Source organism: Pseudoliparis swirei, chromosome 2 (genome assembly GCF_029220125.1).
Source record: "Pseudoliparis swirei isolate HS2019 ecotype Mariana Trench chromosome 2, NWPU_hadal_v1, whole genome shotgun sequence".
NCBI lineage: Eukaryota > Metazoa > Chordata > Actinopteri > Perciformes > Liparidae > Pseudoliparis > Pseudoliparis swirei.
The window spans coordinates 21,996,645-22,015,840 of NC_079389.1; the positions used below are offsets into that span (position 1 = coordinate 21,996,645).

The 19,196-nt window shown below is 48.4% G+C and overlaps 2 protein-coding genes across 6 annotated transcripts in view; one reads left to right on the top strand and one right to left on the bottom strand.

Annotated features, from left to right (window-relative positions):
- The first annotated feature begins 30 nt into the window (after positions 1 to 30).
- LOC130207920 (acetylcholinesterase collagenic tail peptide-like) lies at positions 31 to 1,404 on the top strand. Its single transcript, XM_056436708.1, has 4 exons — positions 31 to 348; positions 438 to 547; positions 893 to 1,012; positions 1,160 to 1,404. The coding sequence occupies exons 1-4, from the start codon at positions 246 to 248 to the stop codon at positions 1,208 to 1,210; spliced, it is 384 nt and encodes a 127-aa protein (XP_056292683.1). The 5' UTR covers positions 31 to 245; the 3' UTR covers positions 1,211 to 1,404.
- A 650-nt stretch (positions 1,405 to 2,054) lies between these two features.
- Positions 2,055 to 19,196, bottom strand: part of LOC130200581 (ras-associated and pleckstrin homology domains-containing protein 1-like) — a 59,643-nt gene continuing 42,501 nt past the window's right edge. For all 5 annotated transcript variants that reach the window (XM_056424997.1, XM_056425006.1, XM_056425015.1 and 2 more), the window contains 11 exons: positions 12,929 to 13,006; positions 10,355 to 10,429; positions 10,166 to 10,250; positions 9,010 to 9,131; positions 8,864 to 8,929; positions 8,374 to 8,517; positions 8,146 to 8,256; positions 6,755 to 6,853; positions 6,540 to 6,657; positions 6,332 to 6,462; positions 2,055 to 5,179 (listed from right to left, as the gene is read on the bottom strand). In XM_056424997.1, coding sequence (XP_056280972.1) covers positions 2,870 to 5,179; positions 6,332 to 6,462; positions 6,540 to 6,657; positions 6,755 to 6,853; positions 8,146 to 8,256; positions 8,374 to 8,517; positions 8,864 to 8,929; positions 9,010 to 9,131; positions 10,166 to 10,250; positions 10,355 to 10,429; positions 12,929 to 13,006 — 3,339 coding nt within the window. In that variant the 3' untranslated portion in view covers positions 2,055 to 2,869. The remainder of the gene's footprint in view (positions 5,180 to 6,331; positions 6,463 to 6,539; positions 6,658 to 6,754; positions 6,854 to 8,145; positions 8,257 to 8,373; positions 8,518 to 8,863; positions 8,930 to 9,009; positions 9,132 to 10,165; positions 10,251 to 10,354; positions 10,430 to 12,928; positions 13,007 to 19,196) is intronic.

The window sequence follows — 19,196 nt, forward strand, 5'->3', positions numbered from 1 at the left end:
TTCCCTTTTTCAATTTGTTTAAATTTATTTGTGTAATGTTTATGTTTTGCAAACCAATGCTAGCTGTTGCTTTATTATAAAATAAATGAAATAAAATAAGTTGCGTGCTCCAGGTAACCTTTTGACCCGGCGCTTCCATATATATATAAACTAATAAATAAAATAAAATAAATAATCAAAATAAATAAAATAAGTAAAGTAAAATAAATATAATAAAGTAAAATATAATGAAATAATTAATTTGTATGCAGGGGTCAAAGGGGTCTCGAGGACCTGCAGGGGGGCGGGGTCACCTGGGTGCCGCGGGGCGGTCCGGTCTGACTGGAGAGCCCGGTCTCCCTGGACAAGGTGCGTGGAGCCGGAAGGTTCCAGATGAACCGTAAACACACGTGACCCTGAACCCCTCACACCCCCGGTAACCGTAACTGCTGTTGTAGTGTACGTCCTCCCAGGTCTACAGGGGGACACGGGACCCCGAGGGCCCGCAGCCACGTGCAGCTGCTCACGGGGCCACGCCCCACAGAGGCTGGTGGACAGAGTCCCGACGGTCAGACACACACACACACACACACGCAACGACATAATCCACAAGTTTTCAATATCCTTATTAATATATATAACCATTATATATATATATATATCGATATATATATAAATATTATATATATAAATATTATATATATATTATATATATCTATATATCAATATATATATATACCTATATATTATATATATATTGATATATATTAATATTATATTTATATATTAATATGATATATGTTATATATATATTAATATAATATATATATATTAATATTATATATATATATATATTAATATTATATATATATATATTAATATAATATATATTGATATAAACTCGTCTCTCCAGATCTTCCTGGCGGGCGGCGAGAGCCAGATGAGGCGTCTGCGGGTGGAGAACGCGATGGTGCTGAGGACCGACAGAAGAGCTCTGTACATCTACTCCGACTCCCAGTGGATCAACGTGTTGGTAACTACAGCCGGACATGAACCACTGAACCCAGTGACGATGGCTCCTCCCCCTTAACTGGTGAACCAATCGCAGTCGAGTATCGCCTTCCGAATGACTTCCTGTTCCTCTTTCTCTTTCCATGCTGCTTCCTGTCTGCGCCCGAAGGACCCCGCTGCTTTCTACACAGCCGGACGTGACCCCGAGCGAGAGCCGTGACGCCGTGGTTCCACTGGGAAGCCGTTGGTGGAGCGCTCTGCCAGCTGCAGCTGAGCCTCATCCAGCTGCAGCTGAGCCTCATCCGTGTGGATGTCTCAGTTTAACTTTCCACGCATGCGCCTCGCCGCAGCACCCCGAGGTCCTCCGGACGGCCTCTGGATTCAGTTTCATTAAACGGTAGAATCTGCACTTTGGTTTGACTCGCTTCTCTTATTTTGAAATATAACGAGAGAACTAATCCCAGAAGAGATGAAGAGGTGAAGAGGTGAATCCATTCCACTCTCCGAGTGCCACTGAGTGCTGGCTCCAGAGCACGCTACCTTCCTGTTGTTGTTGTGTGGAAGTCCTCGAGCGCTTCAGGTTAATGTCAGTACGGGTCAGAGAGAGAGTTTGTGCCTGTGTTTACAATCTGGATTTATAATAAATAAAAATAAATAAAAAACATGTTGGGTCACCAGAAGAACATGACAAACGTAAATTGGAGGTTTTTAAACCGGCGTTGGTTGGTTTTCTGACTTTAAACGCAACTAAAATTATTATAAAACAAAACAAATGAGGTTTAAACAATGTTGTTGTTGACAGATGCACAGGAATGACCGACATAGAAATAAGAGTCGAATCTGTGGGGACCCAACTTATATTAACCCATTTGTGGGGAAACACACACACACACACACACTCGTTTTCCTCCTTTGTGGGGCCCAAACTTGTTTGACCCATTTGTGGGGACACACACACACTCGTTTTCCTCCTTTGTGGGGCCCAAACTTGTTTGACCCATTTGTGGGGACACAAGCGTACATGTACACACGCACACACCTTCCATCAAATAATTACCTCACCGTTAAGATGACCGATTTATTATGAATCCACAGAATAGAGTCTCCCGGTAACACCAGCGGGTTCTCCAGCTGATTTATGAAGTATGTACTGAACGTGTCTCACGCCCCGAGGGCCCCAAATGTAAAGCAGATTAAAACCAGATGAAAAGATCACAAACATGAACTAGTTCGGGGACTTGCATCAACACTTTTTTTTTGGGAGACATACATTTTGGAGGATACAGACCCCATGTCCAGTCAAACTCATTCTCTTTTGACACTTCTTAAAAACTTAACATAATTATAATAATATTAATAATAATAATATCTTTCCAGTATTAAATAATCTTATATAAAAACACACAAAAAGTTTGAAATGAATGGCAATGCTCCCCTCCCCTCCCCCAGTTCACAACATACATTTCTATACACGTCTTTCTCGATCCCTCCATCGCTCCCGTTGCCATGGCGCCATGCAGTACCAGTTATTGTCTCTGTCGCCGTCGTCATTCAAGTCTCGTCTTTTGTATATTTCAATGCAAAGCTGCACAGACATTGTGAAAAAAGCTTGATAGGTGATTTTTTTCTGGCTTGCTTGTATATATATATATATATACATATATATATATATATTTTTACTCATGTCATAGGATTAAACATGTATTGGTAATGATAGTAATAATGAGGATAATAGGAACAATCATAATCTTCGATTAAGAGTAGGAAAGACTTCTTGCTACTTGCTCGGAATTCAAAGGGCGGATGGTTTGAGGACGAGGAGAGACGGACATCGAGACGAGACCTAAAGCAGTCAGTTCAGTTCTTTAGGCTCCGCCCCCTACCAGTCGCCGGTCAGTTTGGTGTTTTGGTCCCGCTTCGGGGGAGCGGGAGGTGGGCCTCGCCGCAGCGTTGCATAGCCTGAGATGCTGGCGTGTTTGGCGGAGTGCGAGTGCGTGTGGTGGCGAGACAGAGTCTGGGAGTGTCCTCGGACGCCGTGCTGCTGCAGGAGCTCGGGCGGCGGCGGGAGGAGCGCCATGTCGTCCACGGTGCCCACCGGCTCCATCTTGGAGGAGGACATGAGGTGGGAGGACGTGAGCGAGCCGTGGCGGGACACCGACTTCCTCTTCAGGGTGCGGTTGAGGTCCTCCAGGAAGTGGGGCTTCAGCGTCAGGGTGCTCGGCCCCGGGGACTTCGGGGAGGTGGGGGGCACGGGGGAGGGGGAGGGGGAATACAGGGACAGGGAGGGAGGCGGGGTCTGAGACAGAGGAGGCGGCGAGAGGGGCATCGACATCGTGCCGTCGTACAGCGTCGTGTTGCTAATCCGCCGGCTCAGGCTCGGGGGAAGGACCGCCCCCTTTTTCAATGAGCCCTGTTTCCACGACGACGACGACAAGGAGGAAGGCGCCGACGGTTGCGGCGGATGCATCTGAGGCTGGGGGTTCACCACGGCGACCTTCGGGGGGTGGTGGAACTCTGACGGGTGGGGGGGGGGAGGGAAGAGCTCAAAGTCACTGGGGGGAGGCGGGAAGTAGTCGGGCGAGGAGTCGAGGTGAGGCGGCTGGGCGGGGGGAGGCGGCGGGAACTCGGCGGGCTGGTGGTGCTGACCCGTCTGCTGACCCGTCTGCAGCCCCTGGAGGGCCAGCGGGAGCTTCGCCAGGTTCAGCTTCCCCGGCTTGGGGAGCGGCGCCGGGAGCGCCGAGGACGAGTCCTTGGAAGGGGAGCCGGTCGCCGACGAGGCGCCGGACGAGGAGCCCGTCTGAGGCGTCTGGCCGAACTTGCTGACGAGGCTCTCCACCTTCGTCGGCCACTCGTCCTGGAACTCGCCGGACGAGCCGCACCGCACGGCGACGGAGGAGGCCCTCTGCGGGGCGGGCGGAAGCCCCCGCTTGCCGGACCCCGTGGACGAGCCGGAGGGCGACTTCTTGACGGGGGAACCCGTCGCCGAGGGCGGCGGCGGGGGGAACTCGTCGGACGGCGGCGGGGGGAACTCCGGGGACGCCACGACGCCGCCCGGCTGCCACTTTGGTTTGGCCTTGACCGCCGGCGGCGACTGAGGAGCGGTGAACTTCGACCCTTCCATGGAGTTGGAGGCAGGCAGAGAGCAAGGGGCGGAGTTTCCTGGGAACTGATTGACAATCTGTTTCACCAAAGAGGAGGTGGCGGCGGCGATGGAGACGGAGGAGGACAGCGAGGAGGGCGAGATGGCGAGGTTCTTGGAGGAGAGGCTGTGCTGCTTGGGCAGAGTGGGAGGGGCCTGATTGGGGGAGTGTCCCGTGGAGAAGCTCTGCTGCTTCCTCACCGGCCCGTGGGCGCCGAAGGGCTGCGCGGGCGACACGGGGGAGAGGGCCATCGGCAGGGAGGCGGGGCCAGAGGGTTTGCGGGCGGTTTGAGGCGGGAAGCCCCCGGTGAAGGTCTTGGGAGGAGCGGGAGGAGGCGCGCCGGGGGAGAGAGGCCGGAGGACCTGCAAGGTGGCGGGAGGAGAGAGCCCGGCCGGCGGCGGGGGAGGGGAGGCGTCCTCGTCCAGATCCCGGCCGAAGTCGTACACCATGTGGGGAAACTTCTGCGCCAGGAACTGCTGCAGGCCGCTGTTGCAGAAGTCGGGGTCGGGCTCCGGAGGGGGGGGCGGCGGCAGCCCGGCGGCCTCCGGGCTCTCCGGCGGTGGGGGCGGGAGGAGGTAGGAGGGCTCCTGCAGGTCCTCCTCCAGCGGGGGGGGCGGCGGCGGGAGAGCGGAGGGGCCGCCGCCGCCGAACATCAGCGCGGCCGCCGCCGAGCCGGGGGCCGGCGCCTCGGGCGGGGGAGGGGGAGGGGGGGACGGCGGCAGCGGAGGGGAGGTGCCGCAGGCGGCCGGGAGGGTGTCGTAATTGGATTCGGGACACGGGACGGGGAGGGACAGCGGGGCGACGCCTACCGGCTGCGTCCGGGACGACGGGTTCTGGTTCTGGTTCTGGGTCAGAGTGCTGTACTTGACGTAGGAGGGCGTGGCCGCCGGCTGGTGGGTCACCGTCGCCATGGGCGGAGGCGGCGGAGAGGGCGGCGACGGGGAGGAGTCGTCCGACGGCACGAGGCCGTCGGTGTAGCTGGAGCGGGAGGGCGGGGTCAGGGGCATCTGGACCGGGATGGGCCTGCTGATCGGGTCAATCCTCATCATCTGGAGGGGAGGAGAGAGGGAAGGAGGTGAAGAGAGGGAGAAACCAAACGAAACAAACAAGATGCAAGTCATCGAGCAACAAACCAGAACACCGAGCAGCGGAAACTAAATATTTAGATTTAGATTTTTCTAGATGGTCTTGGTCGTCGGGGAGTCAAAAACCTTTTCTTGAAATCCACTGTGAACGTCGAGAGTCAAACAAGACGACCTGCTTCTAGAAACGGGTTAAAAGTCTCTTAATCGGGTTAGTCGGGTCACAGGCGGGTCAAACGGGTTGGTTAGGAGGACTTCACGCCACGCAGTTACAACCAATCAACAGCAGCGCTGCAGCCATTAAACACCATCCAGGTCAAAACAAACACATTTGAGTTTTTTCTGATTTCATTTACAGCATTAATATCAATTAATTGTAAATATAAGTGTTTAGCAGTGTGATAACCACCAGGGGAAATACTTGTAATGTTAATATAGAAAAAATTTTAAACTGTATTTTTACTAATTAACTCATAAACTAATTCAAATACTTCTGAATTCTTTATAGATTTTAAGTTCAGGTTGGATAAAAGATCCAATAAATCAAAAATATCTATATTAATGTGACGTTTATATCAAATTAAACATTTTTAATGAAAAAATAATAATACAAATTAATTAACTAATAAACTAATTAAAATACTTCTGAATTCTTTATAGATTTTAAGTTCGGGTCAGATAAAAGATCCAATAAATCAAAAATATCTTTATTAATGTAACGTTTATATCGAATTAAATATTTGTAATTAAAAAATAATTAAAAAAATAAATTAACTAATATACAAATTAAAATACTTCTGAATTCTTTATAGATTTTAAGTTTGGGTTGGAAAAAAGATCCAATAAATCAAACACAGTAAAATAAATAATTCATTTGAATGTGTCTATTATATTTATGATATGACGGGTTCATCTGGATGTTTTAAAGGCTGCAGCCGTCTCCATGCCGTCTACACCACTTCCTGTCTAACCTCCGCTCCCTCCTCCTCCTCCTCCTGCACAAAGAGGAACTGGCATACGTCCCTTCGCCTTTGACCGCTGGCGGGGGGGAAGTAGAGAAACATGGGAAATGTAGTCCAGGCGTACACAGGGCGGCGGCGCCCCGCGGCGTGCTCTCACCTCTCCTTGCGTTCCCCTCCGCCAGGCGTCGGAGAAGATGGAGCTGACGGCGCTCTGGGAGCGGGTGTGGCCCGACGACGTCATCTCCGACACGCCGCTGTCCGATTGGCCGGAGTGGTTGGACTGGGACTCTGTGGCGGAGGTGAAGTCTCGTTAGGATCCCGTTGGATCTGATCGCGGGCGCGACGGCGGGGAGTAGCGGACGCACCTGGGAGGCTGGAGCTGGATCCAGACTTGATGGAGGACGAGGAGAGGGAGGACCAGTCGTAGGCCGCCTCCGTCCTCCTCATGGCCTCCTGGAAGTTGATGTACAGCTGCTTCCCGTACTGACGGAGGAAGAGGAACATGAGCTGCATTCAGGGCATCCACTTGACAGCACTGAACGCAGTGCATCATGGGTAATGACAGGAAGTGCTCTCTCACCTTGGCGATGCGAATGCTGTTGATCCACTGATGGAGGGTTCTGACGTCGTCACAGCAGAGGTACTTGATGTACTGGGACTTCTTCTGGATCTGAGGATGCTACACACACACACACACACACACACACATAGACACGCACACACACACACACACACACACACACACACACACACACACACACACACATAGACACACACACACACATAGACACACACACATAGACACACACACATATATACACACACACACATACACACACACACACACACACACACACATAGACACACACACACACACACACATACACACACACACACACACACACACACACATAGACACACACACACACACACACACACACACACACACACACATACACACACACACACACACACACACACACACACACATAGACACACACACACACACACACACACATAGACACACACACACACACACACACACACACACATAGACACACACACACACACACACACACACATAGACACACACACACACATAGACACACACACACACACACACACACACACACACACACACACACACACACACACACACACACACACACACACATAGATATACACACACACATAGACACACACAGATATACACAAACACACACAGACACACACACATAGACACGCACACACACAGACACACATAGACACGCACACACACACACACAGACAGACACACACACAGATATACACACACACACACACATAGATATACACACATAGACACACACAGATATGCACACACACAGACACACACATATATACACACACAGATATACACACACACATATACACACACACAGACACAGATATACACACACATAGACAGACAGACACACACAGATATACACACAGATATACACACACACAGATATACACACACATAGACAGACAGACACACACATATATACACACACATAGACACACACAGATATACACACACACAGACAGACACAGATATACACACACATAGACACACACACACACAGACACACACAGTGTTTGAAATGATTCTTTATTTTATTTGATTGAATTTGAGTGAAATTGCACAACTTCTTGACAAGAGACCTCGTTATGACACGAGCGTTGTCATTAGGACTATTACTTTAAAAAAAACTATTATTAAACACTATTAAAAAACACTATTATTAAACACTATTAATAACACTGCACTATAAGCACACTAAAACAAACAAACAAAATCCATCGTCTCCGTCTTCTCGTTGAAACCGGTGTCATGACTCTGCCTCACCACTAGGTGGCGTCTGGAGACAACAGTGCCACAAACCAGCCGCTCGTGATTCAACCTGTGTGTGTGTGTGTGTGTGTGTGTGTGTGTGTGTGTGTGTGTACCTTCAGCACCATGCAGTAGTCCGTGGGAGCCTTGTACTTGCTCTTGTAGTCCTGCCCGTGGTAAACGTTGACGTGGTCCAGCTGCAGGAAGCACACCAGGTCTCTGGAGGCCTGCAACAGAACACGGGTCAGAACACGGGTCACACACACACACACACACACACACACACACACACACACACACACACACACACACACACACACACACACACACACACACACACACACCTTGGCCTTGCCCTTGGGGACGTAGTAGATGCCGGACGCTCTCAGCAGGAAGTAGCGTTTCTTCCACGACTTCTTGCCGTCCTCCTTCAGCCACAACACTCCCTCCATCTCGGGGACGGACACGGTGCTGCCGCCAAAACACTCCTGAGAGAGAGAGAGAGAGAGAGAGAGAGAGAGAGAGAGAGAGAGAGAGAACGAGAGAGAGAGAGAACGAGAGCACGACACAGAAAGAGATCAAGAGAACCAGAGATTGAGAGCGAGAGTGAGTGAAAGAACGAGAGAGAGAGATGGAGAGAAAGCGAGAGGAAGAGACAACAAGAGAGAGCAAGATAACGAGAGATTGAGAGCGAGAACGAGAGAGAGCGAGAGAGACAGTGAGAGAATGAGAGAACAAAAGAGAGAGCGAGAGAGAGAGACATGGACTTGTCGATTGCTGGTTTCAGGCTGAAGGTGCGTTTGAGGACTCGTGTGAAAACAGGAGCAAACAAACCTCCAGCAGAGCCTCTTTGTTTCTCTCGGCCATCTCACACGTCTCCTTCCGCCCCAACAAGTAGTTCTGATGAAGAGACGAGCAGCCGGTTAGTCACCGCGACCTCTGGCCGACCTCTGGCCGACCCCCGTGTGCTCGGAGCTCACCTGGGGGTTCTTGAACAGGGCGTACTTCTCGGTGCGCTCGCTGAACATCAGGCGGTTCTGGCTGTCCCGGGTCCAGTTCAGCAGGTTCTCCACCAGGTTCTCGTGGTCCTCGAAGACCCGCTCTGAGCCAATCAGGTGTTTGAGAATATCATTATTGTTTTACAGACAACTACTAATTATAACAATTAATACATGTTCTTTTCCTCATGATGATGATGATGATTGTGTATGACTCTTTTATTTCCTCGAGGAAGCAGTGAGAGGTCAGAGGTCAGTGTCTCGCCAAAGGGCACCGAGCAGGGAGCTGGTGTGTGTGTGTGTGTGTGTGTGTATGTGTGTGTGTGTGTGTTTGTGTGTGTTGTTTGTTTGTGTGTGTGTGTGTGCCAAAGAGTGTTCAGTGGAGTTGAAGCTTGTAGTGCAGTGTGTGCTGGTAAACCCAAAGGGAGATTCAAGATTCAAGATTCAAGATTCAAGATGTTTTATTTGTCACATACACACACAGGGTGTGCAGTGAAATGAAAGTGGCAATGCTCAGCAGGAATGTGCAAGGGCAACAAGTACACACTATTTACAATAAAAAACAACACAATATTTACAGTAAGTGTGTGTGTGTGTGTGTGTGTGTGTGCCTAAGAGGGGCAGTTGTGTGGGTCTATGTGGGGGTCCTGGTGAGGTCGGAGTTCACAATCCTGATGGCCTGAGGAAAGAAACTCCGTCTCAGTCTCTCTGTTCTTGCAGCGTGACTACGGAGGCGCCTGCCTGACCGCAGCAGCTGAAACAGTCTGTTGTTGGGGTGGTGAGGATCCTTCATGATCCTGCCGGCTCTGGTTCTGCACCTCCTGGTGTACAAGTCCTGCAGGGTGGGGAGTGTAGTTCCAATAGTGCGTTCAGCCGAACGCACTACTCTCTGCAGAGCCTTCCTGTCCTGAGCGGAGCAGTTGCCAAACCAGGCTGTGATGCTTCCTGTCAGGACGCTCTCTACAGCTCCAGAGTAGAAGGACTGAAGGATCCTCTGGGAAACTTTAAATTTCCTCAGCTGCCTGAGGTGGTAGAGGCGCTGCCTTGCCTTTCTCACCAGAGTGTCTGTGTTCGTTGACCATGTGTGTGTGTTTATGTATGTGTGTGTGTGTGTGTGTGTGTGTGTGTGTGTGCTCACCCATCTGCAGCTCGTTGATGGTCTCCACCAGCGACCAGTCTGGACTGAAACCACAGTGAGACTTCTCCAGCAGACTGTCCAGAACCTGCAGAGCAGCAGCACACTGAACACCAGGAGGACTGGTACTGATGCTAGGACTGATGATGACGATGATGACGATGATGATGATGATGATGGCGATTCACGTACCTCTCTGACCGTCTGCCTCTCGTCCACCATCATGGTCTTTGAGCTCTCGTCTGACAAATGAACGCGAATCACCAACTAGAGGAAAGAGAGGGTTGTTATTGTTGTTCATTTGTTTGTTGTTTATTGTTGAGTGAGAGGTCAGAGGTCAGGAGGTCAGGATCTGACAGGTCAGTCTAATTATATATATATAAATATAAATATAATTCTGGGTGTAATGTATTTGCTACGTTGTGTCTAAAAGGCATCACACCTTATTAAGCTCAGAGCATTAAATATGTATATATATATAAATAAATAAATATATATGGATATATATATTTATACATATATATACACATATATATTTACTATATATATTGACAGGTTTGACCGTATAGTTGTATATATTTTGATTAATTGCGTATGCATTGTTTATACGTCTCTAAAAACTTTAGTACCGACCAGCCAATGAAATTAAAGTATTTCACATGCTCAGTATAAATGAGTTTGAAGGGAAAAAAAAGAAACAATGAAATTTGACTGTTTGCTGTCTCTCAAATAAAATGGCGAGTGTGTGTGTGTGTGTGTGTGTGTGTGTGTGTGTGTGTGTGTGAAAGTCGCTTTTTGGCTGCTTAGAATCAACATCCAGCCGACAGAGACAGGTAGCTGCCGTCTCAGTGAGTAATGAACCCAGGCCGTTAATCTGTGTGTGTGTGAGATTGGGATTAAACTTGCAATGGTCATTATGCTGAGTGCTGTGTGTGTCTCTGTGTGTGTGTGTCTGTGTGTGTCTCTGTGTGTGTGTCTCTGTGGGTGTGTGTCTCTGTGTGTGTGTCTCTGTGGGTGTGTGTCTGTGTGTGTCTCTGTGTGTGTGTCTCTGTGTGTGTGTCTGTGTGTGTGTGTCTGTGTGTGTGTCTCTGTGTGTGTGTGTCTGTGTGTGTCTCTGTGTGTGTGTGTCTCTGTATGATATGGGTTTTATTGTCATTGCATAGAGTACAGGTACAGAAGCAACGAAATTGAAAAGAAAGGGGATGGAAGATTACAGCATAACATGAGGGAAGAGAGGCGAGAAAAAAACAACCCCCCGACTATGCCCCGAGAGGGGGTACAGTGTGGGAGCAGGAAAAAAACACCTTAGCACATAAGCACATACATCTTAAACATAAATTGCAACGAGTAGGAAGGGGGGAGGGGAGGTAAGCCAAAGACTGGGTGATCTAAGCCCAGCCATTGGGGGCAGGAGGTGACCAGCACCGACAAGCAGCCAGCCCGGTCCTTCAGCCATTACAGCGCCGATCACAGGCCCCGTCCTGTCACACTGGGGGAACGAAGCAGGAAGGCGTGGGATGGGGAGGGGGGTTAGTGAATGCATTTCAGTGTATGTTAAGTTCGTGTGAGCGTGGCCTGTTATGTCGTCCTCCCCCAGGCCACAACAGACAAAGTTCTCAGTCCGCAAGATGGTCGTTGCCATGGAGATAGCCTTGAAGGGTCCTGGGGAGAAAACAACCACAGGTGTCTGTGGATAGGGGAAGGAATGAGAGAGATTCTCGTTTCAGTGATCTTCGGGGGAGTTGTTGTTCCAGTAACGGCCTTGGCCAAGGCCCGTCCTGGTAAGGGAGCCAGCAGATAAGATTGGGATTGTTTGGTCTTCCAGTAGCTGCATTTCAATTTTGCGCAACCACTATTCCTCCATCTTCCTCCCGTTTGCCAATAGGATTTCAAATCGATCCACTTTCATTTGCAGAGCCGTCAGCTTCTCCACGATGTTATCATTCTGGCGGTTTAATGCCACAGTCTGAGTGCCAACAACTCTACCCAACGTCAATCATGTCGGGCAGCCTTAGGGGCTTTTACAGCTGTCACCGTTTCCTTAATTTTCCGATAAGCCAGGGCAGCGCCAAATCCAAACAGCAGAAATCCTGTAATCATAGTTCGAATAGGTAGATGTCTTCTCGTCCTCCACGGAGAGTGGTGCTAGGCACAAGACCCGCCACTTCGCCCACGCGTCCATCGTGTATCCAGCAACATTCGTCCCAGCAGGACAGGCAGGTTCCCCCGAACCCGAGCTTCTCGTCGAGAAGATGGTGTCAATTGCGTTTAAGGACCAGTTGATTACGTCCATGGTTTTTAGTTCGAAGAGCGATGCGTAGAGAGTCTCTCCAGTATAGAGACAGACAAGACATGACGAGAGAAGCCAAGCAGGGAAGGGAAGGTCATGGGAAGGGGGGGGGAGAGAAAAAATGCGACCGCCTTCGGAGAGAGCCAGAGAGTATGTGTGTGTGTCTCTGTGTGTGTGTCTCTGTGGGTGTGTGTCTCTGTGTGTGTCTCTGTGTGTGTGTCTGTGTCTCTGTGTGTGTGTGTCTCTGTGTGTGTGTGTGTCTCTGTGTGTGTCTCTGTGTGTGTGTCTGTGTGTGTGTCTCTGTGTGTGTGTGTCTCTGTGTGTGTGTTGACCCCAGCTGTTATTTACCAGAGCGTTTTCATGAGTAATACTGACCTGACCCAGAAAGCTGAGTCCGCTTGACACGTGCCACACGCACACGCACACGCACACGCACACACACACACACACACACACTTCTGTGGCGCCAGCATCACCTTTTTAACCTGGGCCTCTTTGATTTTCTCCAGGGCGACGCGGATGTTGTCGGCCTTCAGCTTGGCAGCCTGCTCCTCCTGCACACACACACACACACACACACACACACACACACACACACACACACACACACACACACAGGTCAGTCGATACAAAGCTTCACAGCGTTGACACACACACACCTACCTGGCTCCTCCAGCAGGAGTTCATGGTGCTCTCTGTCTGCGCTCGGCCTCAAAGCAAAGCGACAGCTTTTAAAACTAATTGAATAATAAAAGAGACGATCCGGTCGGGATGAAGCTCCTCGCGCTGAGGAGTGAAGGAGGAGCTCAAGAGGCAAACTATTCCCCCTTCAAAATAAAACAGACGGAGGTGCGTCGCCCCGGAGAGGAGCCGTCAGACATGACTCCTCTTCCTCCTCTTCATCATCATCATCCTCACCGTGACCGCGGGGGAACGCGATTGGACGATCGCTCCGACGCTACATGTCGGTGGAGAGTCGTTTTCTCTCTGGAGGATTATCAGAATTCCCCAAACCCACACACACACACAATTCAATTCAATTCAGTTTATTTGTATAGCCCAATTTCACAAATTACAAATTTGTCTCGGAGTGCTTTACAATCTGTACACATAGACATCCCTGCCCCAAAACCTCACATCGGACCAGGAAAAACTCCCAAATAACCCTTCAGGGGGAAAAAAAGGGAAGAAACCTGGAGGAGAGCAACAGAGGAGGATCCCTCTCCTAGGATGGACAGATGCAATAGATGTAATGTGTACAGAAGGACAGATTTAGAGTTAAAATACATTCAATGAATATGACAGAGTGTATGAATAGTTCATAGTAGGCATATTCCACGATGGAGACCTCCACGATCCATCAGGCAGATGGCGGTGGGGAGGAGGAGTGGGCGAAGTCTCAACAGGACAGTGGCGTAGTCATGAGCAGGAATTCCACGACCCAGACGATCCATCAGGCAGATAGGATCTATGCCGTCTCATAGGGTCCGATGACCCCATGAGACGTAAAGTCAAAAGGACTTCCGGGGAGAAAGCAGAGTTAGTAACGTGTGATTGAGAGATGAAAATTCATCCTTAAGGAGAGAAAAAGAGGAGATAGGTACTCAGTGCATCCTAAACGTCCCCGGCAGCTATAAGCCTATAGCAGCATATCAAGGGGCTGGACCAGGTGAACCTGATTCAGCCCTAACTATAAGCTCTGTCAAAGAGGAAGGTCTTAAGTCTACTCTTAAACAAGGTGACTGTGTCTGCCTCCCGGACTGAAATTGGAAGCTGGTTCCATAAAAGAGGAGCTTGATAACTAAAGGCTCTGGCTCCCATTCTACTTTTTAAGACTCTAGGAACTACAAGTAGTCCCGCATTTAGTGAGCGTAGCTCTCTAGTGGGGCAATATGGTACGACAAGCTCCTTAAGATATGATGGAGCATCACCAATCAAGGCTTTGTAGGTTAAGAGAAGAATTTTAAAAGTGATTCTTGATTTTACTGGGAGCCAGTGCAGAGCAGCTAGTGCAGGAGTGATGTGATCTCTTTTCTTAGTTTTAGTGAGAACACGAGCTGCAGCATTCTGGATCAACTGGAGGGACCTAAGAGATTTATTAGAGCAGCCTGCTAATAAGGAGTTGCAGTAATCCAGTCTCGAAGTAACGAACGCGTGAACCAATTTTTCTGCATCTTTTTGAGACAAGATGTGCCTGATTTTTGAAATATTACGTAGATGAAAGAATGCAGTCCTTGAGATTTGCTTTACGTGGGAGTTAAAGGACAAGTCCCGATCAAAGATAACGCCAAGATTCTTTACAGTGGTGTTGGATGCCAGGGCAATGCCGTCTACAGAATCCACATCACCAGATAATTGATCTCTGAGGTGCTCAGGGCCGATTAAAATTACTTGGTTTTGTCTGAGTTTAACATCAAGAAGTTGCAGGTCATCCATGTTTTATGTCTTTAAGACATGCTTGAATTTTACAGAGTTGGTTGCTCTCGTCTGGTTTTATCGATAAATATAGTTGAGTGTCATCTGCATAACAATGAAAGTTTATGGAGTGTTTCCTGATAATATTGCCCAAAGGAAGCATGTATAAGGTAAATAAAATTGGTCCAAGCACAGAACCTTGGGGAACTCCGTGATTAACGTTGGTGGTTATCGGCGTCATCGTTTACAAATACAAACTGAGATCGATCTGATAAATAGGATTTAAACCAAATTAGTGCCGTGCCTGAAATGCCAATCGACTGCTCCAGTCTCTGTAACAGGATGTCATGGTCAATGGTGTCGAATGCAGCACTAAGGTCTAACAAGACCAGGACAGAGAGGAGTCCTTTATCTGCTGCCATTAAGAGGTCATTTGTAATTTTCACCAGTGCCGTCTCGGTGCTGTGGTGTTTTCTAAATCCTGATTGAAATTTCTCAAATAAACTATTATGATGTAGAAAGTCGCACAACTGATTTGCGACCACTTTCTCAAGGATCTTGGAGAGGAAGGAGGTTAGAGATCGGTCTGTAGTTAGCCAACACCTCTGGATCCAGAGTGGGCTTCTTCAGGAGAGGTTTAATAACAGCCACCTTGAAGGAGTGTGGTACGTGGCCTGTTAGCAGAGACACATTGATAATATCTAATAGAGAGCCGCCAATTAAAGGCAAAACGTCTTTAAGCAGCCTCGTCGGGATGGGGTCCAAGAGACAGGTAGACGTGTTCAAGTAGAAACCGTTGAAAATAATTGGTCACGGTTGATAGGAGAAAATCCTCAAATATACACCAGGGCATACAGCGGTTTCCAAGGCCATTCCACTTGAGAACAGATTGGCACTGGTTATGGGCAAGAGATTATTAATCTTGTCCCTAATAGTTAAAATCTTTTCATTAAAGAAGTTCATAAAGTCATTACCACTAAGGTTTATAGGAATGCTCGGCTCCACAGAGCTGTGACTCTCTGTCAGCCTGGCTACAGTGCTGAAGAGAAACCTGGGGTTGTTTTATTTTTCTATTATTGATGAGTAATAGGCTGCTCTGGCATTACGGAGGGCCTTCTTATATGTTTTAAGACTATCTCGCCAAACTAAGCGGGATTCTTGAGATTAGTTGAGCCATATGCGTTCAAGCTTTCGTGACGCTTGCTTCAGTTTGCGGGTCTGAGGGTTATACCAGGGAGCAAACCTCCTCTTCCTCACTGTCTTCTTCTTCAGAGCGGCTATCGAGTCCAGTGTCATTCTCAGAGAGCCTATGGCACTGTCAACAAGATGATCAATCTGGGACGGACTAAAGTTAGACCAGGAGTCCTCTGTTATATTGAGACGTGGTATCGAATCAAATACAGAAGGAATCGCTTCTTTAAATTTAGCTACAGCACTATCAGTTAGACATCTAGTGTAGAAACTTTTGACTAACGGAGTACACTCCGGTAGTATAAATTCAAAAGTTATGAGGTTGTGGTCTGACAGAAGAGGATTCTGTGGGAAGACGTTCAAATGCTCAATGTCAACGCCATAAGTAAGAACAAGATCAAGCGTGTGGCCAAAGCTCTGAGTGGGTTTCTGTACTCTCTGACAGAAGCCAATCGAGTCCAACAAGGAGATGAATGCAGCACTAAGGCAATCATTATCAACATCCACATGGATATTAAAATCTCCAACAATAATAACTTTATCGGTTTTAAGAACCAAACTTGATATAAATTCTGAGAATTCAGATATAAACTCTGAATATGGACCTGGTGGCCGGTACAGAATCACAAATATAATTGGCTGTAGTGTTTTCCAGGTTGGATGTGAAAGACTAAGAACAAGGCTTTCAAATGAGGTGTAGTGTAATTTTGGTTGAGGATTAATTAATAGGCTCGATTCAAAGATGGCTGCTACTCCACCTCCTCGACCGGTGCCTCGAGGAATGTGAGTATTAATATGACTTGGAGGAGTCGATTCATTCAGGCAGACATATTCTTCATGGCTCAGCCAGGTTTCAGTTAGGCAACATAAATCAATGTGATTATCTGATATTAAATCATTCAGTAACACAGCTTTAGATGACAGAGATCGAATATTTAGGAGACCACATTTAATAGACCTATTTTGTTGCACTGCTGAAATAATTGTGTTAACTTGTATAAGGTTATTGTGTACGACTCCTCTTCTGCTTACTTTTGATTTATTTAATTGAAGTGGCCGTGGGACAGACACAGTCTCTACTCTAAAGTCAAGGGTGGGTAACTGCTCGAATGGAAGAGCAGAGAAGGGTGTTAAACTACAACTCTGCTCCCGGTTCCTGATCTGAACCCTGGGTTGTCATAGATTAAGTCCGTGATCAACTTGGTCATATTCGCAGAAATGAGACGCTCCGTCCAACGTGGGATGAATGCCGTCTCTCCTCATCAGACCAGGTTTTCCCAGAAAGTCTTCCAGTTGTCTCGTAGCCCACATTATTCGCTGGGCACCACCTCGACAGCCAGCGGTTGAAAGACGACATTCGCTATACAATTCGTCTGTCTGCAAATTTGGGAGAGGGCCAGAGAAAATTACGGTGTCCGACAACGTCTTGGCATAAGCACACACCGATTCCACATTAATTTTAGTGAGTTCCGAGCGGCGGGCTCGGCGTCATTACCACCGCGTGTATTACAATCTGACTGTATCTCCGCTATCCTTAGCCAGCAGCTTCAAACAAGACTCCACGTCGCCCGCTCTGGCCCCGGAGGCACACGACTCTGGTCCGTGGCTTCGCTATTTTCACGTTTCTGACTATAGAGCTCCCGATAACCAGGGTGTGTTCCTCAGCGGGTGTGTCGCTGAGCAGGAAAACTGGTTCGAAACGTGAAGTGGTTGGTGCACAGCGGGCTTCTGTGTAGACTTACGACTCCTGCGAACAGTTACCCAACCATCCGGCTGCACGGTTACCGCGGGCACAGCTAACAGCTGACTGTAGCTCCGCCCGACTACGGGAGAGGGCGGGCTAACTAGCATAGCTGTCTGAGCTTCGATAGCGCGGAGCCGTGCATCTAACCCACTTAGACCTGCCTCCAACCTAGCAAATAAACTACACTTGTTGCATGTATCGTTATCATTAAGGGAGGCAGGGGGATAACTATACATGAGACACACTGAGCAAGAGGGAGCGGGAGGGAGAGAAGAAGAAGTCATGCTCGCTGTTGAGCTGGCAACCAAAGCTTACCGGAAGAGTGAGATGATGCGTTCAAAGAGACACACACAACACACACACAAAGAGACACACACACACACACACACACACACACACACAGAGAGAGAGAGAGACACACTGGTCCTGCAGACGACCAACCAGAGGTCTGTTTTTCCCTTCAGTTCGATTTCCGAAAAGACGTGTAAAAAAAAAAAAAAAGAAAGAAAAACGGAGTCGAAATATATTGGAAAAAAAATAGAAAAGATAGAAAAATAACTGGTTAAAAAATCCACTTGGACTCTCACGTGTCCAAATGGATCCAGTTCTCCACTTAGTCCTTCTGATCCCCGGTGAGCGATGCAGACTGAAGGATGCCACCTTGTCTCCTCGTCTCCTCGTCACTTCCTCGCCGGCCGGCAGAGAGAGAGGGACTGAGAGGAGAGGAGGGATGGACGCCGGTGGGGGAGGGGATTTTTTAGTTTTGTTGCTGTGCCAATTTACATGCAGAGGCTCTTTATCTCTTTATCTCAAGCTGTCACGCCCCCCCCCCCCCTCCCAAAACATATCTCATCTGATTTGGGTCGGTCCTCCTCGTCTCTCCAATGCCGCGCTCTTAGTTTGAAATCCACTACAGGAAGTACTTCTGGTCTTCTTCACACGGGGGTCTGGATGTCCCGTGTGTGTGTGTGTGTGTGCCCTCGGCGAAGTGCTCCACTTTAACCGGTCTGCTTACGACACACACACACACAAAACATACACATACTCACACACACTACACACAGCTGCATATTGTGAATGAGCGAAAGGGCAGAATGGAATGAAGATGATGGGGGGATGAGGAAGAGGAGCTTAACAGACAATCGCCTTATCGGCAGCCCCCCCAAACCCCCATCATGACACACACACACACACGCACACAAACACACACACACGGCATAAGCTCATGAACAGCTTCATAATGACGAGCCTATGTTTTAAAGGTTTAAGGAGGATTTACATCAAAAGCAGTGAAGTCGCAAAACGTGTTAGAATTAAATGTGACATTTAAAAAATATATATATATATATATATGAAACTATTTAAATCACTGAATAGCACAAAGTTTAATAAAC